The following is a 26,169-nucleotide window of genomic DNA, read 5'->3' as shown; positions in this document are numbered from 1 at the left end:
ACTAATAGAAAATCTTAAGTAATATGGCTAAAAATTAAATAGCATCGTTTAATAATGTCTTAACTCACCTATTTTTCATTTTAAATACAAAAATGATATAAAACGTAGTCAGTTTCCTTACGATTTTAATTACACATCAGTGGTCGCTTTACATAAACAGAAATAGCAATAATCTACCGCATAACAGTTGGAACTGGCAGCGCGTCGACCAGAATCTAAAATATTCGTTTATATACTTTGTGTCACCGATCTGCCAACTATTCCTGGTTGCTTGATTTGGACGCTTTTCATTTTACTGGAATTTAATTATTTGTAATTAAGTATAAGCTCTGTATAAGCTTTAACCATATTTTTAAGGAATTAGAAAAAAGACTACCTATAACAATCATTTTAAATGACCAGTAAAAAGCACCTCTCCAGGTGAGTCCAATTATAAACAAAGCGTCTGCAATAAAAATTAAACGTAAAATGCACAAACCAAGCGAGATATTACCGCTAGTCAGAGACAGACCCGCCAAGACTCCATTCATTTCAATTTCGTACTCTACCGACCATACCGTAGTAACGAGTCAGAAATATAACCCACCCAATTAAAAGGAAAATTAATTAAGTGGATATTTTCTTTGTTCCTAGTGAGGCATGCCGTGTAAAGAAAAGATATTTTTGCAGAGATCGCGTTTTTCAAAAAGGAGGGAAAAAAACGCAGGAGAAAAATAGAACGGTAAAAACAGAGGTTTTGTTCTGTGCTTTATTATAATTAATGTCTGATTTCAAAAATATGCGAGGAAAATCATAATAAAACACTCGGAAGCCCTATTTCGTTCAAGAAATAATTACCCGTTCGGTTTTTGGAGATTATTAATCATACCTTGGATTTCCGTTTATCATACCAATTTTATCATTTATACTTAGTAAAAAATAATACAGTAAATGAATATTTTAATATTTCATTATTTCTCTAAATCAAGTTACTATTAAATAATATTTTGTCTTAATCAAAATTTGATATGAGTGATGTAAGTGGGACGGCTTTGAAAGAATGAAAACAATTATTCTCAATATCATCTAACAGTTTATATTTGTCTAAGACGTTTTCATTTATTTAAATTTTTATTTTTCCTGCCTTGGAAATAATTAGCATTGAATCATAATCCCATATTCAGAAAGTCTCATTCAAGTGAATGACTAAGCTGCTCATTTCCAATCTATTTAACAATTATTCACGATTCCAGCATTTCTCAGTTTCTTCTTCAATGTGTCTGATCGAAGTCATCCAAACTTTATTATTCCAACCTTTACTTTTTACCATCATGTTTGGTGGTCTTAACTCTATTTTTATTTCATAATTTTATTTCGATAACTAATATCAACACACCAGTTTGGGTTTATTAATATGCATTCAACAATTTACCAGGTCCGTAGAATAACAGATGTTATTGAAAAAGCCTACGAAAGTAAAAAATATGCTCAGCTATATTCTTGTATGTAGCACAAGCCTTCGATAAGGCATGAAGGCCTTATTCATGTACTACAAAAAATGTTACCAAAATAACACACCGAAATACTAAAATCGTACATTACAGCCAGAATATTTAGAGTTAAACAAGAAGAAGCTTACTCTATAATAAAAGAAGCTAAAGCAGGTGTACCAAAAGGAAGTATACTGGGACCAATACTTTATCTACTCTACCCTTGTGATATAAACCAAATGGAGAAAAATTACGATGGTTACATTTGTTGATGATAGCTGCGATTATAACTGTCGGACACAATAGTGAAGAAGCCACACAAAAATTACAACAAGCAAGTGACAATATAAATAATTGGACACAAGCTTTGAAAATAAAAATCAACGAAAGATTAATGATTAAATCTGTGCATGTGTAGTTCACCTACAATCAGACCCTACAATCACCAATAGCATTAAATAATACTATCATTCCTTATAGCAACAACTAATGGATGAAAATCACAATTATCAGTAAATAATAAATTGCTATTATATAAGCAAATACTGAAACTTATATGGACAAACGGGGTTCAATTATGGGGATATTCTGCAAAGAGTAATATAAACAAAATACAAATTTTTCAGAACAAATCCTGAGATTATTATAGGCGTGTCCAAATACTACAGGACTGACTACCTACATCGAGACCTCCAAATACCCACAGTCAGCCAAGAAATCAAGAGAATTGCAAGTCGGCTTGGTGGCGCAGTGGTAAAGACGATACCTCCTACTACGGTCCTCCTACTGTTGCGATAGCCGCGGATTCGAATCCTGCTGGGGCGTAATCGTATATTTATGTTTGTGATTATTTAAAATTTGTGATTGTCCTAACCAAGAGTGTAAAAATCCGACAAGGAAAATGATCCCAGTCACGTCAGTAACCACCAGTAACCTGGGAAGATTTTTAAAGTCGGTAGGCTTAATGCTGAGGACCGTGGTTCGGAGCCCACGTCAAGCTGTAGGTCCAGTCCAGATAAACCCCTAGTTGGCAAAAGGAGTCTTTAATGGAACCATCTGATCTTGTGTAGTGTTGTGTAGTGAGATGCATTTAATAAAAAATACAGCAGTAACATGTATAAACTTTTTTTCACCAGAGACTGAGATAGGGCCAATGGGTCCCCCTAGTTATATACCTAGATTTAAGTTATCATAAAGACAAATTATAGGTTAGTCGGAAACGACTAGTAACAACGTAATAATAAAATAATTTTAAAAAATCTAGCCATGAGTGGTCGTTGGGTATATTGGTCCCATCCTGTTTCTGTTCAAAGTAAGTAATTAGAGAGGCAACTTATTCTGCCTGGCATCGGAATTTTCAATCAGAGTAATTATAAGCATTGATTTGAAATTTATCAAAACAAGTAATGCATTAAAATAACGTTTGCCAGTTTATAACCTCTTATCACTATTGTTTTAAAGAATTTTGGAGACCTTTGACAACCGGACGATCACTACAGGCTGATTCGTTTCGTGTTCAAACGTATCAGACAGCATTGTATCTCTTTTTAACTTGAATAGAATGAGAAGGAGAATATTGTCTAGTTCTAAAACGAATTTACAAATTGCGGCAGGCGAAACATTAAACATATAGATGAGGTATGTCTACAGCAATTTTGGATAAACTATATGTGAATTTTGTGGTGTCAAAAGTGGAACATTATTATTTTATACCATAATTACTTTTAATAGATTTAAAAATATAATTTTTTTTATTACTCTTCGTGAGTCCACAATCTGCCCTATTGGCAATAAGTATTTCTTATGTCTATATTATATATACATGGCATGTAGAAAATCACTTCATTAAGCAATCTTTTGTATAAAATATTATCTATATTCTAAAGTCTACATATGTCCGTCCAGTAATCAGATCAGGTGGTGTTAAACGTTTTAGTCTACACACTTCACTATCACATCACATATTTAGCTGATTAGCGAGTACATTGGGATGTACTGACACTCTTTCGAAGTACTTCACACAAACACTTTGAATTACACTCGTTATAGGTTCTAGAGGAATATCGCGTTATATCACTTTATTTGAAATATAGTACGGAGCATCAACAATGGCACGCAACACCTTATTTTGGAACCGTTGAATGATGGATATATTAGATTTGCTAGCGGTACCCCATAGTTGGATTCCTTATGACCAAATGGGCTTGAGTATAGACTCATACAGCAACACCTTGTTATCTAATGATAACTTGGATTTGCGCCCGATGAGCCAATACATTTGTTTTAATTTGAGTCCAAGTTGTTTCCGTTTAGAGAGTATGCGCTTCTTCCACGTTAGGCGTCGATCTAAGTGCATACCAAGATATTTAATATGTTCTGCTTGGGGGAGTTGACGATGATTGATATTCACTGGTGGACATGTCCTTCTACGCAGGGTAAACGTTATATGCGTGGATTTTGTTTCATTGGCTTTAATAAAATAGAATATGAATATCAATGCCTTTTGTATAATTAAATAGTTACTGCTTTAGCGAAATATTTTTATCTAATATAATATTTTATTTTCTGTTTTGAACATAATATTAATAAGTTCTAGAACAAACCAAACTCTGTACAAAACAACTAAATAAAAAAGCATTTGTTGCTCTCCCCAACTTCGAAACGATCTCCAATAAAATTTCTATTTTTCTATTTCACGTACATCAATCATTTGTTATTCAATCCGATATATACACGTGGAGTGGAGATACGGCTTTGATTAAATCTGAACTGCTCGTAGATTCGGACCGCCCTACTTGATACGAAAAACGCCGCCGCCCGGTAAGAGCCTCTTCGGCAATGATCGATGGGAAGGTTACGCTCTGGATCTGATGCAGGAAATATGCAACATTCTCAACTGCAGTTATACGTTCGAAGAGGTTCCGGACGGTAAATACGGAAGTTACGACCCAGTCAAGAAAGAATGGAACGGTCTGATCGGCCATTTATTAAACAGGGTAAGTTAAGGTTATTTGTATTAATCGTTTGTTAGTTTGTTTAAAAAATAGTATCTGCTCTTAACGTTTGATTTTTAAATAATTTATCTCACGAAAACCAAACTCTTAATAATTGAACTGAAAACCATTACATACAATCTTATTTATTCTCGAGTCATACAATTCCGAAGCCGCTGAAGATCAAGAAAAAGTAATTCAAGATGGTCGAAAAACTATAAATGTAGTGGTAAATAATCTGGTCAGTATTGACTATAAAGTAAGATTTCGTAACTTATGTAGTGTTCTAATAACTATGTAAGTTGAGACACAACATCTTGTTTTATACAAAAATTGAGGTTTCCCGATGATAAAATATAGTTCGGATAGTACCAGGTGAAAAGTTATTTATTCAAAGTATTGGCTTTTTAATCTATACATCTTACCCATCCTTAAGACAATTTGTGGATGTCATCCCAAAAAAACCATTTGTCTTTTGAGCAAAACTATTCATCGAGCCATTTTCTAACTGCTCTGAAATTGGAGAAGTGCTGCTCTGCAAAAGCGTATCCTAGCGGTGTCGGCCACCAAAAAAAATCTATATTTCGTTATATCGATATTTTAAAAGATATCGATGTATATGTTTCTTTATATATATTTTAAAGTCTCCTCTTAGCAACTATGGGTTTATCTGGACAGGGCCTAAAGTTTAACGTGAACTCCGAACCACGGTCCTCAGCATTAAGCCTGGCGAGTGACCAACTTTAGAAATCATCCCAGAAGACATCCGGTCTAACCCAGCCTGGTTACTGGCGTGACTGGGATCATTTTCCTTGTCGGATTTTACACTCTTGCCTAGAACATTCACAAATTTTAAACAATCACAAACATAAATTTACGACGGTGCCTCAGCAGGATTCGAACCCGCGGCTATCGCAACAGTATCCCATCGCCTTTACCACTGCGCCACCAAGCCGGCGGTATATTTTCTGCAACAAGTATAAAATATCGACATTCTACCAAAAATATATCGATATTTTTAAGAAGAAATAAAAATAATGAAATATTAGGCCAAATTCATTCATAGATAGCTGTCATTCAATAGATATGGCACCCATCTTCTCATCTTTTGGATTATCCCCATGGCTCGTAATCGGTCTCTAATTATTTCTTGGGCCATATTTAACGCTTCTGCCAATATTTTTGAGTTTGAATTGGCTCTTCATCCAATACATTTTGCAGTTTCGCATCTTAAAACTTTTTCGGTCTAACAGAACTATTTGTCTCGCACATCGAAATCATCACTTTTGAATTTTCGAAACCATGTCCCACTACGGTTAGAGCATGCTTACCGTACATTTCTACAAGCAAACGATGACTTTCAGCGGCTATTTTCTTTTAATTAAATAAGAAAATTAATGCGTGCCTCAAATGCACATTTTCAGGTACGAAACTTAACATTATCAAATACGTATAAATCTATAATGATGTATACGGAAACTATAACATGTATAGCTTGAAAATGACATATAAGTCAAAGCATAACATTGCATATTTAAGCCTTGCGGCATCTGTTGGGAAGGCCGGTCATTACTTTCCGGTAGACATTGGAAAACTGCCCATTCATCAGTTTTGATCTACTAACTCGAAAGGTGCTACAATAATTATCAGCTTATAATATACAAAGTTTTTGAAAAACTATACATTAATAGGCTCAAAATACCCACAGAAGAAAGAAATATTATTTCAGACCATCTATTTGGTTTCCGTAACCAACATGGACCAATAAAGGAAGTTCGCAGATTGATCAACCAAAAACATCACAAATATTTTACTGCGAAACAAACTGACGAATATACTGAGCTACATATAATATATTCAAGTGTTCTGCAGGGAAATATCCTTAACATATTGATGTACCCACTGTATATAGGTGACGCATGGACCTCAAGAACAACTACTGTGCATACTTACAACTCGAGTTCTCCAATAAATCTTCAACTCTCAACAAAATCTATTAGAGCACTCACAATTGAATGCACTTAAATCGACACTTGACTTCGAAGAAATATGTATTAATGAAGCGTAAAAAACATAGGCATAAATTGAATTCATGGCTTAGAGGGCGTAAAACTAAATTACCCTTAGGTAACAAGGTTTTGCTGTATAAATTAATTATTTAGCTAACTTGAACATATGGTATCGAACTGTAATGTACTTGCCATCGTTGTACCGCTTATTTCATCTATAGCAAATTAATCCGAGAAGAAAAATATGCCCTGGAGCAAGGGATCCAAAGTATCCAAAACCGCTAAACATGTATACTTACGCCCTTTGGCATCAGTATAGATACACTTCGATTAATTTCAACAGTTATTTAGAAATAGAACCATATTCTAGCACCTGAATTCTCAACATCCAAATATTCAGTTTACAATTGAGACCGAAAATGTTTCCGAAATATACTTCATTCGGGCGAAAGCACAATGAGCAGCCAAGATATAGGGAACCATATTCCTTAGAGAGTGATCCTAATTACAACAAATATGTCTCTTCTTAGAAAACATAAAGTTTATGGATATAAATGAAACAATCATCCAAATGGGCAATACGATTAAATGCTCACCAAAACAGAAAAAGTTTTCCCATCAGTCCTCCTGTTTCTATAAGAAATAACAGTCCGTATTGAAAGGATCCAATTTTTGTTACTAATTCATATGGAGCTTTTGATATACAGACTTATATAAATTGTTCAAAACTATTTTGTGATGTATTTTTAGTTCCGTGGTAAGAATATCATCAAAATTTCTGAAACGAAAAAAAAAACATACATTATATTTTTCCCAATCTTAAATTTGACAAATTGTTTCTTTAATTTTAATATTAATTTAATTAATCAACATACTTAATAATTATTATTATGTTAAGCCTTTCACTTTAACAACTTTAACATTGTCCTGAAATTAAATTGAAATAATCACTAAACACACACACACACCTCGTTCAGTGTACCGTTCCTTGTGATAAATTGCAAGTTGCACCAATTATTCTCCAACTTTTCGATACCATTTTTGTAGTACGATTTTTCCTTTGCTTTAAAATAGTCCTCAGTTTCGGCGATCACCCCTTCATTAGAAGAAAATTTCTTCCCAGGTATCATTTTTTGAGATCTGAGAACAGTAAAGAGTCACTGGGAGCCAGATCTGGCGAATACGATGAATGTATGGATTTTCGCCATCGTTTTCACTGACTTGTGACACAGTGCAATGTCTTGGTGAAGCAGCACTTTTTTTTCTTCAAATGCGGCCGCTTTTCGGCGATTTCGTCCTTCAAAAGGTCCAATAACGCTATTTAATAGTCGCTGTTGATGGTCCTTCAAAAAATTAAAATACGACTAATGTTACCTTCTGAAGTTTCCATTTCCAAATTCTTACTTAGTAAACGAATAAAGTATATATCTAGAACTTAGTATATAAAACAAACACGTTAAAATGTGGCTCGATTGAATAAACATTACTAGAGATATGTAACCATCTATTAGGAAAAAACATACACTATTTTTTCCCACTCTTAAAATACAAAAAATATACAACACATTAACAAAGATTTAAAATAATTAACTTTGACAAATTTGCTCTTATTGTTTCTTAAATTTTAATATTAATTTAATTAATCAACATACTTAATAATTATTATTATGTTAAGCCTTTCACTTTAACAACTTTAACATTGTCCTGAAATTAAATTGAAATAATCACTAAACACACACACACACACCTCGTTCAGTGTACCGTTCCTTGTGATAAATTGCAAGTTGCACCAATTATTCTTTGATTACCCACTCTGGACTCTCGAGGACTAAACCGCTCGACATCAAATATTCAAACAATGCCAGTTGTATGTTTTAATTACTTCCTAAGTTGGGATATACGACGGGGGTTTCATTAAAAAAGTGAGCTAATGGCAAATTAATTTACTAACACAGAAAAAGGATTGCAAAAACTAAAAGAGGCTTTTCACATGAGAGTGAGCAGTGCGAGGAATCGATCTACTCTGATTTGATTGGTTTATTGGACTGGTATTTTATTCTGCAGTACTTTCCCATACAAGGGTAAAAATTTTTATTTTGTGAAATTAGGTAAAATGGAATTATAAATCTATTGAAGGAGCTTTATTGGTTTTCTTAAATGTTTATAAAAATTGTTTTGGAAACGCCACATAATGTACAGTAGATGGAGAAAATAATATGAACACGTGTTATGAACACCATTTTCATTTCTCACAAGAAATTCGTGACAGAATATTATTCCATTATATTACCAAAACATCCGCCAGTTGCTTAATGATGTTGGAAATGGAAATCTACTAGTCATTCTCTGATGTTGGCCAGGGAAAATGTTTGATCATACTCTCATGCTCCTTTAACTAATACATAAATACAATACGCTAAAATACGCAAAATTACCACGTTTTAAATAATGAAAGGTCATTACCAAAGTTTCTTTCCTGAGATTGATATTGCAAATACCTTTTCTGAAAGACACCGTGCTCAAATCTAACCTCAACGAATTTTATTACCACCGTTCTTCGAATAAATAAGGCACATTTAATTAGCCATGAGGTGATTCCCTAAAAATAATTAATCCAAAGATATTTTACAGAGATCATAAGAGATAAATATCGAAGCCACATTGGTTCAGTAACATTGATGGATCTAAATGAAACTGAGTAATTTGATTCGCGATTGCGAGTTGCTTGCCTCACGGTTGCAGGAATAGAAATATCTTGACCCTAAAGACAGGCCACTTTATACCGAAATACAAATCAGGTGATTTTGCCGTTCTTTAATGATGTGTTTCTACAATTCTATCTATCTATTCTATCATTTGATTGAAATAAATGGCGTTTGTTGAGAGATCGTTCTAAGTATAATTTGAATGTCTCTCTACTCCACATTGGAAATAACAATCCACGGCTTGATGCGTATAATTTGGCCAAAACCAATTCAATGATACATTAAACTTGTCCTTATTAGGAATTTTGTTACAGCACTCAGTCCTGGATCGACTTTCTTGTACTTGACCAAGTTGTTGTTCTACGAAAAAATCAAAGAATCATGGACATCGGTCTTTCGTGTTTTGTAACTTTCTCGGTAATCACAATTTACCAGATTACTAGCACGTAATCAATAATTTATTTCAATATCATTACGAGACTCAAGTTTCAATGTCTTTCAAAATACATTTTCTGCTTTCACATATTGACTTTTTTCCCACGAAACATGGGTAACACGAGCGACGATTAAGAAGAGCGGCTACAACAAGGTATAGTAAAATATAGCGATTTTGGGAAGAATATATGATGAGTGATTACTGTTCGACTATAAGGCGTAAAACAAATCCCAATCAGTATAAAAGACCCATTTCAACCTCTGTTCATTTTTGATTAATATATTTTAATTCAATAAATAGCCGCTAATGGTCACAAATTGTAAAATTATGAATTTATTGAGTATTTTGAAAACTAGAAAGAATTTTAAAAGCTGGTAATTTAAACTGTACTACTATTTTAACAACAATAATAACAAAATAAATATCTGGTAACAGCAATAACTGTTAAGTCAAGCAGATACAAGGTAACAATAATCGCAGATTATTGTCCTCCAAGATACAATCAAAAAAAGGAAAATTTCTTAAATGCCCTAAGCAACCTGGGAGAAAATTTATAATTTGAGGTGATTTCAATGCAAAAAATACAAGATGGAGATCCAGAATGACAACTAAAAGCAATGAACTGCATAAAGCAGCTGCTGAACTAAGATGTAGTTACATGTCAACTGGAAAACCAACTTATTGGCCGACTGATCAAGAAAAAAAACCCCGACCTGATATATTTCTTCATAGTAAGAAACATAACATCCAACAAAATAAAAGTTGAAGAAATTTTTAAGCTAAGTTCAGATCATACGCCAATGATTCAGACCTTGTGCAAAAATATAATAAGAAAAGAAAGAAACCCAACGTTAACAAACAAGAGAACAGACTGGCAAGGATTTGCTGAAGAATTGAACAAACAAATTCAACTAAATGTATCCCTCAAGACAACTGAACAATTAAATGTTGAAGCTGAAATACTCGTAGTAGATATTCAACAAGCTGCTTGGAATAATAAACCAGAAATTAAGAGTACAATTAAAGAAATTAATTAATCAAAAGAAGTGAACGGAATGGTAGCGGAAAAACGAAAATTACGAATAAAGTGGCAACAAAACAGAATACTTGAACATAAAAATATTTTAAACAATATAACCCAAAGACTGAAAAGGAAAATATTGGAAATAAAAACAGATCCACTCCCAATTATTATTCACTCTGGAAAGCTACGAAATATCTAAAACGCTCATGTCTACACAATCCACCTATAAGAGACCTATGTGGGAACTGGTCACGTGCCCAATCACTGAAAAGCAGAAGCATTTGCTCAATATCTTGAAAAAACTTTCAAAACAAACGAAACTAATATTAAATATAATTTGCCGAACATAGAAGCTGAAAATTCGATGATTGAATTAGTCACGCCGAATGAGCTAACCAAAGTTATTAAAACTGACATTAATCCCAGGGAATCACCAGGATATGATTGAATAAGAGGAGAATTACTGTAAGAGCTACCAAGAAAGGGAATTATAAAACTAGCCAACTTGATCAATACAGCATTTAGATTAAAACATGTCCCAGGCATTTGGAAGATGGCGAAAATTTAAATGATCCCAAAACCTGGAAAGTCACCAAACGAAATAAAAGCCTATAGACCTATATCACTGCTGCCAAGTAATATCTAAGGTTTTTGAAATACTCCTGTTGAAAAGAATAAAACCGATCATAGAGATAAAAAATTAAATACCAACCCACCAGTCTGGGTTTATTAACAAGCATTCAATATTTGACCAGGTCCACAGAATAACAGATGTTATTGAAAAAGCCTACGAAAGTAAAAAGGTATTCTCAGTCATATACTTAGATGTAACACAAGCCTTCGATGAGGTTTTGCCATGAAGGCCTTCATCATAAACAAATGAAAAGAAATTCATCATAGAAAATGTTACCAAAATAACACAACGAACTACTAAAATCGTACATTACAGCCAGAATGTTTAAAGTGAAACAAGAAGAAGCTTATTCTACAATAAAAGAAGCTAAAGCAGGTATACCACAAGGAAGTGTACTGGGACCAATGCTTTATATACTCTACACTTGTGATAAACCACAAATGGATAATATTACGTTGGCTACAGTGATAGCGCAATAGTGAAGAAGTCATACGAAAATTATAACAGGTAAGTGATAGTATAAATAATAAAACCCAAGCTTGGAAAATAAAAATTAAAGAAAGTAAATACGTGCATGTGCAGTTCACCGACAATTAGACCGTACAAACACCTATAACATTCAATAATACTATCATTCAATATCGCAGCAACGCTAAATATCTCGAAATAAATTTTGATGCAAAACTCCGCTGAAGGAACATATAAAGAAGAAAAGAAAAGAACTGGTATTGAAATATAGAAAAATATATTGACTAAGTGGAAGAAAATCACAATTATCCGTACATGATAAATTGCTATTATATAAGTAAATATTGAAACCTATATGGACATACAGAGTTCAATTATGGGGATGTTCTTCAAAGAGTTATAAATAGAGTTAACGTAAACACCTGAGAGATATTGTGGGCGAACATCGATACCTTCAGATACTCACAGTCATCCAAGAAATCAAGAGAATTGCAATGGGGCATGAGGAAAATACTCCATTCTCATAAGAATATTGAAACATTGCAACTTTTGGATACCACCAGAGCAGGACACAGACTCAAAAGAATCAAACCCTCTGATCTTGTGTAGTGTTGTATAGTGAGGTGCATATAATAAAAATACACCAGTGACATGTATAAACATTATTTCACTAGAGACTGAGATAGGGCCGATGGGTCTCCTTGTTATATACCTAGATTTAAGTTATCATAAAGACTTATTATAAAAATTGTAGGTTAGTCGGAAACGACTAGTAACAATGTAATAATTAAATAATAAAATAATAATAATAAAAAAATTACATGAAGCTGTATTCTCCTTGAGGCTGATGGGTGTTATCTCTATCTCCCTTCAAGCGGAGAACTTTTCTAATAATGAACTAAAATGTTTTCTTTATTAAATAGTTTCAAATGAATACGAATGATTCGTTATTTCGTGCCTATACCATCATCGTCAAAACATTCCTTCTTCTTCTTCGACTCGGCAATCGTAAATAGGTCACTTTAAACGCGTCTCGGCGAGAGCGCTCTCATTAAATTATATCACGTACCGCGAAAAACGGCCATACTTGTACGCAGTTTTCAGCTCCAAGGGAAATAAGAATTCCATTCGCTTTTAATTATACATACGGGCGTCCCTTTTCTTTTTAAACTACATCGCGAACGCGGAAAATGTTATTTTTTAATTAACGATCCAAGCCCGGCGTTACGCGACTCAAAAACCCGACGAGTAAACATTCAGCCCTCTGGTTTTTGTCAAAGAATTCCGTAAACTCCAATTGGAAGCAGTCCTTTTCATTTTCCGAACGTATTCGGGTGCATAAAAGGAAAACGTTCATTAGGAGCACTGGTCCCAAACAATGAACAATACACGAAAACACAGAATGTTTTGGGTTTATCGACAAACACATATTTTTGCTATGTTTGATGATGCTTTGATCTGATGCGTACTAACGTAAATTTAAATAATTATAACATTGTTAATGCTGTAGATATATACCAATGGAATTCAACGTGGCCGGTGTGTCCAATAGGAAAGTTTAAAGTAGTGTTGGGAACAATCGACTGAAATCGACTATCGACTGTTCAGTTATTAACTACTTTTTACTATCGACTATTTCAGTCGCTATTTTTGGTTCGACTGTTTTTACTAGTAACTGTTTTCAGTCGCTATTTTCGGTCCAACTGATTTTATTACTATTTACTATCGACTGTTTCAGTCGTTTACTTTTAGTTACTATTTTCGGTTCTGCTAGTTCTTACTTTGGACTGGTACAATAGGTAGTACTTTTTTGATAAACTTTCACGATTTTTGTCCAAGGCTCTTGTTTGTCAACTATATTTCTAGACGTGGCCCAAGTTTTTGATAAAGTCTATCGCATATAAGTTAGAAAAACTTTACCTAATCTGATCGGCATCAACTATACAAATTTTATATCTATTTACGAGAGTGTGCCACAAGCTAGAGTCCTTGCATCAATATTTTACATACTTGTTTCATTTGCTGATGATACTACCTTACTCGCTACAAGTAATTATATTGAGACAGTTTTAAATAAGGGACGAGGAAATGGCCAATAAAGTTATATGCTAAAAAGGCTGCATATACGGATATCAATTACAAGAAAATAAGTTACTTGCCAGTATTGGGTAGTTGGTTGGGTATACAAAAACAGTAAAATTCTTAGGCATGAGCCTGGATGCTCTTGACAATTGACATATGTATCGAAAATACCAGTTCCGGTGAATGGTGAATACACAAAACTACGAATGCAATAATGTATATTTTATGGATTTATTTTAACGTGTGTAAATAATAAATAAAACACTAACAATGGTGGACAAAGTATTAAGTTATATATATTAAGACAAAGTATTATACTCCTTGAAGACACATAACATAACTTTGTATAACAATAAAACGTCAATAATGTCAAATATCAAAACCACCAAATTGTCATAATAATTCAATTAATATAATTAATATCACTTAAGGATAAAGCACCCTTTCCTTATTAATTAAAATTAGTGTTACTAGCACTAATATATTTTTATATTTTTAGAAAGCAGATTTGGCAGTTTGCGATTTAACCATTACATATGAGAGAAGAAGAGCAGTAGACTTCACAATGCCTTTCATGACACTTGGTAAGCTTTATATATATATATATATATATATATATATATATATATATATATGTATATATATATATATATATATGTTAATAACATCAAAACTTTATAACAGTTATACCAAAAAAAATTTTGAGGCATTATACTCACAAAATAATATATGTTTCAGGTATAAGCGTCCTCTATGCCAAAGCGATAAAAGAACCACCGGAATTGTTATCATTCGCTCATCCATTAAGTTTGGATGTATGGTTATATACAGCTACCGCCTATTTGGTGATTTCCATGATCATATTTTTAACAGCTCGGTAAGTATAACAAAATTACCATTAAATTTAATAAACGCTAAAAGTTAATTCTATCAAGAATAAGGCATACTATACATTTTTACATAATGAAAACAGATAGGCAACAAAGAAAATATAATCGGGAGAAACATTATCATCTTAAAAACCTAAACCATCTGTGATCGAAAATAGTGTATAATCGACTATTGCAATATTTTGACGATCAATGTCATTCAAGAAGATTATTGCTTGGCTTGTTTGGATCAATATGTCGTTCAATTTGTTCAATTGGCGTCAGAAGACGCCTCCACTAACAGGTTTGATTTTAGCAGTTCGTAATATTCTACACCTTGGTGATCCCTTTATATACATAGCAATACTTTATAGTAATGAAAGCTTTCTGTAATAACCCAATCCCTAATGTATCAACAGTTAGTTGTTGCTGGTTGAAAAATTGACTCATTAGCTGCTCAGCTGTCTGAAAGTTCTTCACCATTTTTGGTGTAGTTCTTCCCACATTTTTTGGTCCCCCAGAATTTTCTCATTCGTAGAAACAATAACCAACAATCAATTCATAAAAACATTAATTCCGAATAACTCAATAATAATCGATTGAAATCCGCTCTTTTAGGTATAGAAATGACCAAACTATGGAATTTAACAGTTAATCTAAATGGGTCTATTAGTGAAAATACATGCAAGCTCCAAATAAGGGAAAATTATATTAAAAATACTAATGCTGGTGAACAACTCTCATTGACAATAACTTCCAAATACCTAATCGAAATCATTAATTCGAAACCATTTTTAACTGAAAATAGGCCTTAGCAATACTACTTTGTGATTTAAATTTATGTGGAAAAAACATATAACTTTTTTTTTGGTAACTCCTTTATTAGATACGCTTAGTACAATCATAATTATAAATTAATTTATTACTACATTTCATTTATACTTGGATTAATTCACAAGCAAGAGGAGTACGAGAAAATACATCAATATGTATTCCTCAATTATAAAATTATAATAACAATGTTATAGTTTAAATTTTATATAAGTTCATATGATTTGGTTCGCTTCAATCTTGTGATATCCTGCGCGCTGTCCAGCAATTGTATTGATTTCACGTTAGTATAATTCTAAGCACACTTCTTTAGTGTTTCAAGGCGAAATCTTGGATAACTTCGCAAATCCATTTGATTTCCAGGACATAGCGCAGTTTTTCTTTGGTTACGTAGCGATAGGCATTAATAATCAATCGAAGAACCTTGTTTTGACAGCGTTGGTTTACTAGTTGATTTGAATTTTTAGTGCACCGCAATATTTGCACCCCATAGGTCCAAATTGGCTTTGTGTTTGTCCTATGAATCAACCTCTTTGATTTTAGATCAAGTTGAGAGTATCTTCCGACTAACCAGTAGTTATTTTATTTTGGTTCTAATTTCACTTGATCGATTGATGAGTAGCGATGTCCGAAAACTGGAAATCTCTTATTATTACACAATTTTTAATGCGTTTAAATATTAGTTTCTCAAATAGTTTTGATATTGCAGGTAGTAGCGAAATAGGCCTGAAATATTTGACTTGTTCTGCAGGTTTGTCAGATTTTTTGAGCATAATTATTTGTGCCACCTTATAGCATTCCGGAAAATGCTTCAGTCTTAAACATGCATTAAATATATGTCAACACGATGATTGCTTTTCGTGGCAGTTCTTTCAATAATTCGGGTGAAATATCATCTATACCAGGTGCCTTTTTAGGATTAAAGTTATCAATTTCAATGGAAACTTCCAGTGTAGAAAATAGATTTAGATCTACATCGGGTTGATAAACAGGAGATGTATCCATGGTAGATTATATATCATTAGGTTGAAATATATTAGCTAACTATTGTGCGAACAATTCAGCTTTTTCATCGTTGCGTCCAACCGATTCATTTCCATCATTTTTAATTGGCGATACTCGAATAATTGGTCTTTTAAATCTTCGAGTTGCTTTCCATAGCGAATTGTCTGCTTCTGGGCTTAATTCACTTACCTATTTTTGAAAGCAATTCTGTTTATATTCTTTGATCTTTTGATTCGTCTGATTACTAATTCTAATAAAACTAGTTTTGTTTGCAGCATTTCTGGTTCTGTGCCATACTCTTCTAGCTTTTTGCCTTTTTTTATCATTTCTATAATTTCGAGGAGATAAATTACTTCACATTCTGATTTCTCTTTTGCTAGTGGGGTAGCATCTTTTTTGCAGCTGACCGAATTTGTTCAATTATATTTTTGGTTTGTTGCTGAAGATCATCTATACTTTTAAGTCTTACTTTTAAACTGATTTTTTTCTGCAGTATTAATCTGAATTTGTCCCAGTCAGTATATTTGTTGCTAAGATTAGGCTTTTCTGTTTTCCTTAGGATTGTCGCGCCCAGTGTTAACAATACTGGAGTGTGATCAGATTTTAGATCGCACAAGCTTTCTGTACTAATTTGATTTAATGTTATGATGCCTTTTGAAGTATAGAAATACAGTAGGTCTGGGACTTTATTACTGTCTGTGGGAAAAACATATAACTAATTGGCACAAATCCTACCAACTAAACTTATTAAGGTATTCATTCTTAAGGTAAGATTCAAGACAAATTCAATATTCCTATTGATAATAGCTTATGAGTACAATAAAAGTAGTTATATATAGTCTATCTAAAGAAGTTTTGTACATATGTCATTGTACAATCAACAAAAATTCTGTTGTCAAAAATATATTTATTTTAACAATTGTATATCCAAGTAATATATTTATGTTTATTTGTTGTTGCAATAAAAGTATTGTTTCTTATAAAAAATAACCCCATAAACATAAAAATTAAAGCAACAAAAAGGAAAAATCTCAATTTTGCAGCAAAACTTTCCGACAACGGGATGGAGACCATAGTTCTGACGTCAAGCCTCGTCGAATGATCGGAATGAAAGTTGCCGCATGATAAGAGCTGGATCCGCGCGAAGTTTCCATAATAAAGTCCTCTGGAACAGTGTAATCGTCTTAGATCATTAAGCTCCGCTTGTGTAGCGCTTTTAAGATGCTTTGTCGGAGATCGAAAGCGTGAAAATTCCGCGTGGCAACGGGAGAAGATGAAAAGATCCTCAAACATTTACCGAATTGTATTTACAAAGGCGCAAAACGGACTTAGTGTATGTAAACGATCCTGTGTTTGTTCCCAGGAGGCGAGGATTCCTTGCAGTTAACTAAACATTTCGTTTCTCACAACATAAAGATGTAAAAATAGGGAAATACAAACCATCTAAAATGAATATTAACAAGAAAATTATAATTTTTAAGACAATTAAGTAGCATCGGTATAAATTATACATGCCTAATCTTACCGGACTCTTTAAGGTCATATACAGTGCTGTGAATGTGTTTGAAGTCCGCAACCAAGTTTTATTATTATTTCTGGTGGAGCGGAGTCCTTATAATACTTTTCAAGTCACTGCTTCACTTGAACGGTATTTGCCCCACAAGAAACAATGTAAAATTGAAACACGAAATTATTTTTCATCCATTGTTTTAAAAATAACAAAAATAGTAGTATCGGACCTTGCATAATAACTCACAAACTTATAAGTAGAATATCATGAAATGTTAACCGCTTTCTTTTAAAGCTCAGTCAATAAAGCTAGCGCAAACTATGTATTAGACTCGGGAAGTTTCAGCCCATGTGTTAGACTTTCCAAAAACGTGCTACTCCTGCTACTAACACATTTACTGTAGGCGAATTCTTCCGTCATGGAATTCGTCTCTTATCCAATATATAGGAAAAACCGATACATTTTTTAGAACATCTTTATTAGATGCGCTTGGTACAATCTTAATTATAAATTAATTTATTACTACACTTCATTTGTACTTGGATTAATTCACAAGCAAGACGAGTTCGAGAAAATACATCAATATGTGTTCCTCAATTATAAAATTATAATAACTTATAGCTATAGTTTACACTAAAGGTATACACTTTATATAAGTTCGTATGGTTTGGTTCCCTTTAATCTCTTGACATCCTGCGCGCTGTCCAGCAGTTGTATTGCTTCCACGTTAGTATGATTTAGTAATCTTCTTTCGTGTTTCAAGGCGAAATCTTGGATCACTTCGCAAATCCATTTGATTTCTAGGTCATCGTGAAGTTCTTCGTTCGTTACGTAGCGATAGGCATTGGTAATCAATCGAAGAACCTTGTTTCGACAAAACCAATACATAAAAACAAACAAATTAATTCCAGTATGTAATAAATATAAGATTCTAAGTAATTTTACATGAAATAAATATTACGAACAAAGAAGTATTTTTCTGTGGGGTATTTACAAGTATTTCAATCAGCAGTATCTGTTGGTAAAGATAAAAAGTATCAATGTAAATAAGTGTTAATCAACCTAAATCCAACTGTTAAGTTTTATGGGTTTAATATTTCTCTATATAAAATAACTGTTTCCTATTTAATACTATTGAGTTATTCAGTATAAACAGACGTTAATCATGGAACATGGAAACTCAAAATTACATTTTACACATTCACTACAAATTCACTGTTGTTTGATTTCATGAAATCAACTATCAAAGCACATAAACTTATCGTAATGTTGTTTGTCATATTCCACTTGTCGATTTTGGTTTGATCGATTTATTTTTTTTTAATTACATTCTACATTAAATATCCTTCATATAATCTTAATTAACAAATTAATTTATTATTAGTGTTCTGCTGTACTTGCATTAATATACAAGCAAGAGATGTATAGAATTAATATATAAGTACGTATTTCGAAAATACTTAAATATGCTGATTTTAAAACATCAGTGACAATTGCAATATTTATCGGAGGAAAACCTAGCTTGAATTTTCAAATAACTTATAATATTATAACAATCCCAAGTGTAAAAAGTTATGACTTAATCCAAGAAAATAACCCGCATCGACAATGAAACTGGATATTAGCTAGCGACATAGCATTGTTAAAATGCATTGTTCTTTATACGGAGGGATGATCAAAGTGTAACGTATTAGGAGCTGTTAAAACCGAATGAAGCATGTTACTGTAAATGTCTACCAAATTAAATTTAATAAATTGGATGATGTATTGTTAAAAGAAAGGCCAGTCACAGGCACAAAGTCATCCTTTTGCATTACAATTCTCGGCCACACTTTCAAAAAATTATGTAGTATAAGTTACTCGTCATTCAGCTTCCTCGTCAGACACAGGACTATCTGATTTTAAGTTCTTTAGATCGATGGAGCACGGCTTTGCTGGCACACGCTTTCAAAATGGCAAAGAAGAGCAAAATAGATCATTGATCTGAATATTGAATTTATATATATATATTCTAGAAAAATATATTCTGTATTAATATTTTAGTTAGTCATAATAATTAAAATATAATAATAAATATTAATGTATAATGTATATTAATATATAACGTATATTAATATTTTGTTAATATATATTCTCAATAATTTAATAATTTAATTTTTTTATTTTTAATAATTTAATTAAATCTCAATAATTTAATTTAATAATTTAAATTTAAATAATAGGCAGAAAACATCCAGGCACCTAATATATAAATCTAAGTAATGATATATAAAATAAACATCACAAAGGAAGTATTTTATTTTTAAAAACAATCATTTCAAATGTTTAAGGACAAATGTTAAAAAATATCAAGTTCCCACAACATTTTGGGTACAATAACAGAATCGAAAGTCTATAGAAGAAAAGAAAATAGAAAGAAATGTTTCGTAACCTTCAAAAAAATGTTGCTTATATTTTGAATAACACTTCTGAGACTCGTACTACATCTCTCTCATCGATCTTCTAACACAATATCTGATGAATCAATTTTGAACATCTATCATGTATATCATCTGCATACGTCAACACTTAAATTCATCAACCTATTTTCTACTGTTCTGATTGTAGGAGAAAAAGAAAATCTTATCTCTTATTTGAAGGGCCTAATAAACACATGTCTTATCATCTATATCGTCAATTTGATCTTGCTTTCATTAATCGTTATCAATTAATTATCCTAATACAATTAATTAAAGTTCAGGTCAGATTAAAGAAGACTGCACTCATTATTTAGGTCGAGAAATGATGTTAATTGATGGTTAATTTCTGTTTGTTGTTGTAAAGAACTTCTGTAATTTTAATAAAACAAATATATAGTTGTCACATCTAGGGTCATCAAAATTAAATGTCGTTTATTTAAAATAAAGCTCTATATTAACATAAAAGGTTTTATGATTAATTCATAGTTATAATAAATTAATATTGCACTAATACTTCAAATATTGAGGTAACCAGGAAAATGCCAAATTATAATGTTATTGATTAACATATATATTTATACATAAAATATTCTATCCCATTTTAATGTGATAAATACTTTATTGTTGACAAACGAATAAATAAATATAATATTACAAAAAATATAGCATCTAAATAATTCTAACAATTACAAAATAAATGCTTAAAAGGAATCTCTAAATGTCTCTTCTTTCCCAACATGGGTTTACTTGAACTGGACCTGTTTAACGTGGGTTCCGAACCACGGTCCTCGGCATTAAGGCGAGTGACCAACTTAGAGGTCGCCCCAAGAGACATCCGGTCTTACCCAGCCTGGTTATACGCACCAACCGTCGTCTGGGGGGTTTACTGAAATCAACTGATTGGAAATACTAATATCAGAAAGCAAATGCTAAAGCAAATTTCATAATTATACAATTACTGTGTATTAAGTACATGTTCATTAAGAATTAATAACATTCCATTAATAATTCTTTAATTTTTACACAGTCGAGCGCACCCCTTTTCATTTCATAATATTCATTCAGAAATGTATAAATATAATATATATTTATAACTGTGTAACTCATATATATGCAAAACAAGTAAATATTAATTACTAATTAGATATTAATATCAATATGTATTATTTAACTTTGATGTCCTAAAACCCAATGTTTCATCATTTTAATACAGTTGAACCATATATACAACAATTTTATTAGCAATAATATCAAATTATGTGCATAATAATGGAGTTGTTTTATAAATAATTAATAATTATCAGCAATTGTTTTCGCAAACTCTCTATATCCTCAAATTGTATTTCATATAAAATTTCTAATGATGACGAAATGGCGAAGGAAATTTTCTCTTAAAATAAGTATCTATTAAAACATTTTAATAAAAAAAACGGCATAAAAAATTACCATTTAAGTACTGTAAAATGGTAGCAATAACATAAAATTATTATTTAAGAGAACAATGGCTTATGTGTTGTAAAAAATAATTAGCAAATGTAATTTTCATTTGAAAGATAATTAAAAAATACTATATATATTTACAGACTAAATCCAAATGATTGGGAGAATCCTCATCCATGCAATCCGGAACCAGAAGAGCTGGAGAATATATGGAGTATCAGGAACTGTTGCTGGTTAACGATGGGCTCCATCATGGCTCAAGGTTGCGACTTGCTACCGAAGTAATTAATATTAATAAAATATTACGTATAATCTGTTCATTCCGTAAATTATTAGAGGTATATCAACGCGAATGGCTACAGCTGCATGGTGGTTTTTCTCATTGATTATGACCACCTCATATACAGCCAACATGGCTGCTTTTCTCACCATGTCTCGTATGGGTCTCACCATAGAAAAAGCGGACGATTTAGCTTCACAAAACAAAATCAAATATGGATGTGTGGCAGGTAATATATCGATTAGATAATATATAGGTTAGATATTTAAATATGAACCCAACATTTTTCGATAAATTTAGCAAGTTTAGTAAAAGAAGATTTCTAATAGCGCGAAATTTACTTTTCCTGACTCATCATTTCATCATCAATAATTCAGAATATTTCCGCTTTATCATCAGTAATATTTCTGTATTTTAAAACGAAAATCCATTTTCCTTTGTTCAATCAAATCAAGTTTCGTAAATTTGTGTTTATATAAATATCATTGTTAACAGTATCCCAGATTTTTGGAATGCAGAAAATATTCAAACATCTTATTGCTTAATATAACAAATATAAATGGGTATATATTAACAATGCAGAAAAGTAACAAATATGCTGTACCAATTACTAAACACGTGATTGTTTCGATTTCTCCTTCGGGCATTTATGTTTTCAAAAATTCTACTGTAAAAATATAAAATATGACGCGAAACCATTGTCACTAACTCAATGTCAATCACTCTTGTAATCAGGTTGTGTTAGGCTAGAAGCTTTCTGAGATAATCTATACAGAAATTAACAACACAAATTTGCAAACATTAACAACAACAATGATAACCACAATTAAAACTTAAGACCTTAATTGCAGTGGCTGTAAAAATTAATAAATTTTGTCTGCCAAAAAAATGTGTTTTACTATGGTAAGCTGGGGACTTTTCAATTGACCTGTTACCTGTTGATCTGTTATCTGATAAATATGACGCTCGTAACCGAAAATAAATACATAAGGCTTCATACTAACCTTCTAAATGGTACATCTTTAATTACTACTTCACTTTCATTTAATAATCGTTGAATGATGCCCTTTTGGTGTATCTTCAGATCTTTTGTCTTCTCTATTTCCATTCCGAGAAATCATTTAACTTCATTGATCTTCCTGACCTTGAATATTTAATGCAGATGTTGCATCAAGTTTGCTTCTTGTTCTTCAGGTCATGTTATTAACGGGTCAACAACGAATATGACAAGATGAACATTATCTTATCTATACTCAGACCTTTTAAATTCAGCTTGTTCATTACCTCATTACATTTCGTGTTCCAACATTTAGGTGGTTTAATTTAAAACATTTTGGTTTAGTGTCTAGACCCTCTGGTTTCTTATTGTAGATATCCTTATCAATTGTAGCTTTTAACAATGCTGTTGGAACATCAATTTGGTGTATCTTCCAGTTCTGTTGAATTGATATTTATATCCAAATTCTAATACCTTTTAACTTTATACTTAAACTCTTCTTCGTTGGTTTCAACAACTTTTTGTATCCTATCTGTAGCTCTGTCGCACCTCATGTTACTTTTTCACTATTGCTTTACTAGTTTTGTAGTTCTGTTTGTCCCGTGGTTTCAATGTTTCTTCTTATCTTACCGATAATTCTATTGGACATCATGGTTCTTATTTTCTAGTACTTCACTCATCCCTGTATATTACAAAAGCCTGAGTTTCTAAACTCTTCTTCACTAGTTTGAATGTTTCTTCTTACTAGTTCTTCTTTACATATGGCTGCATTACTAAACTCTTCTCCATTTATTCTTCTTTCTATCCTACTGATAACTCAGGATCCCACGTTTCTGGTTTTTTAGTGTTTCGTTGATCCTTAAGTTCTCTAATGCTCCATAACTTAATTCTGCCATCTGTTGCATACAGCCATATACCTATTTCTACTTTCCTTTTTCTACTTGTATATATATATTTATATATATAGTTTACCGAACTCTAACTTTATGTAACCTCCGTTCCCCTGCACTCACCGCCCTCAGACCCCCGGTTCTTCCCATTTATACCGAGAAATCTGGGCCTATAAGCTATTACGAATCACTTATCATTCGGGACGGAACGGAACTAATTACCCCACTTATAGCTTTAACAAAAGAGAAACTTTATTTTCATCGCTGGGCTTTTATATAATTTTGAACAGTCTCGATAGCAATTACAGCGCCTTCTATTATTTGTTCTTATTTTCGATATTTGCTCTTGTATCGACATGAATCATATATTTAGCACAACAAAGATTATTTTTAAATAAAGCAAATATTTTAGGAGGTTCTACTTGCTCCTTCTTTAAAGACACTAATTTCTCAACCTACCATCAAATGTGGGTACAAATGGAATCAGCTGACCCCACCGTTTTCGAAAGCAGTAACGCCGATGGAGTTAAAAGAGTGCTGAACAGCAAAAGGAAGTACGCCTTCCTAATGGAAAGTTCGTCCATTGAATACGAGACAGAGAGGAACTGTGACTTGATTCAAGTGGGTGGTCAGATTGATTCCAAAGGATATGGAATAGCTATGACAGCAAGTTAGGATTTAAATTTTTATCGATTTCAAGATTCTTAACACTAATATTATCTTTAGATTTCCAATATCGTAAAGCCTTTAATGAGGCTATACTAAAAATGCAAGAGATGGGTTTATTAAGCAGACTGAAGACGAAATGGTGGACAGAGATGAACGGAGGTGGTAAATGTAAAGTATGTGTAAAACGACATTAAATAATCCAAGGAAAATTGAAGTAACTGAAATAAATTTCAGGAAGAAGAACACTCTGAGGACGATGCAGCTGCTGAGTTGAGTTTAGACAACGTGGGAGGGGTCTTTGTTGTATTAGCTGTAGGGGTTGCAGTTGCTCTAGCCTTTGCTATGTGTGAGTTCATCTGGATGATAAAAAAAATTGCAGTTCGAGAGCATGTAAGTAAAACTGTGTACCTTTGTTATCAGTTATTGTTATTGTTTCTTTTTTAGATTGGCTTTAAGGAAGCATTGAAGAGTGAACTGAAATTTGTTTTAAATATATGGGCAAGACAGAAGCAGATTAAAAAGAACTCATGAAAGAATAAATAAATATAAATTTAACTAGTTCAAGTTATAGTTTTATTAAGTTATGATAAATAATAGCTATGCTCCTTAAAAAGTGTCAAAATTTGACAAAATCAATTTAGTAAAAATAAAACGACAGAAAAACATATTTTTTAAACGATAATTATTAATTATGTTTTTGTCAAATACTAGCAAATTTAATCAAATCATGTCAAACAAATATCCGCTGAAATTTAAATGCTTTCCCCCCTTCTTTAAAATAACCTTCGCCAAAACATCATCAACTATTATTTACTTATATTTTACATTAAAATTCCTAAATAATCTGAATGAATATTTGATTTAATGTACATTTAATTAAAAATAGTTGAAAATTAAATACCATAGTTATGCAAGATGGATTTTATAATTATAATTATAATTATAATATAATTAGTTATCTAAAGAGACTAAAGTACTTTTAGCAATATTCAGGGCGTTATATATCTGTAACAAAATCAGTCGAATTTGATTTGATTTAACGTGATGTGACGGAACTAGTAAAAGGATTGTCGCGCCCAGTGTTCACAATACTGGAATGTGACCAGATGTTAGATCGTACAAGCTTTCTGTACTCATTTGATTTAATGAGATGCCTTTTGAAACGTAGACATCCAGCAGGTCTGGGACTTTGTTTGTTACTGTCTGTGGGCCAATAAGTGAGTTCGCGCCCTGAATGATAATTACAATTTTTAAGGTTAATATCTTTGAGTAATTCGTTTCTTTTTCCAGGTGTTATGTGACAATATATAGCGGTAATATTTAATTCAGCCCTGCTTTTTTCGATACTATCGTAGCTTGCATTTATTCATTTTTAATCTCATCTTGTTCGAAATGTTGT

At 32.2% G+C, this 26,169-nt stretch overlaps 1 protein-coding gene across 2 annotated transcripts in view; it reads left to right on the top strand.

Moving 5' to 3' along the window:
• The window catches only part of LOC143200926 (glutamate receptor ionotropic, kainate 2), an 80,270-nt gene extending 54,936 nt beyond the window's left edge, over window positions 1-25,334 (top strand). For both annotated transcript variants that reach the window (XM_076411725.1, XM_076411732.1), the window contains 9 exons: window positions 4,249-4,465; window positions 14,320-14,404; window positions 14,559-14,697; window positions 22,078-22,215; window positions 22,271-22,443; window positions 24,514-24,771; window positions 24,828-24,943; window positions 25,005-25,160; window positions 25,215-25,334. In XM_076411725.1, the coding sequence (XP_076267840.1) occupies window positions 4,249-4,465; window positions 14,320-14,404; window positions 14,559-14,697; window positions 22,078-22,215; window positions 22,271-22,443; window positions 24,514-24,771; window positions 24,828-24,943; window positions 25,005-25,160; window positions 25,215-25,301 (1,369 nt within the window). In that variant the 3' untranslated portion in view covers window positions 25,302-25,334. The remainder of the gene's footprint in view (window positions 1-4,248; window positions 4,466-14,319; window positions 14,405-14,558; window positions 14,698-22,077; window positions 22,216-22,270; window positions 22,444-24,513; window positions 24,772-24,827; window positions 24,944-25,004; window positions 25,161-25,214) is intronic.
• The last annotated feature ends 835 nt before the right edge of the window (window positions 25,335-26,169 follow it).

This window comes from Rhynchophorus ferrugineus, unplaced genomic scaffold (assembly GCF_030347505.1).
Source record: "Rhynchophorus ferrugineus isolate W39M unplaced genomic scaffold, kcgeb_rfMv2 rfM1, whole genome shotgun sequence".
NCBI lineage: Eukaryota > Metazoa > Arthropoda > Insecta > Coleoptera > Curculionidae > Rhynchophorus > Rhynchophorus ferrugineus.
This window is presented reverse-complemented; position numbering and strand designations above follow the sequence as displayed.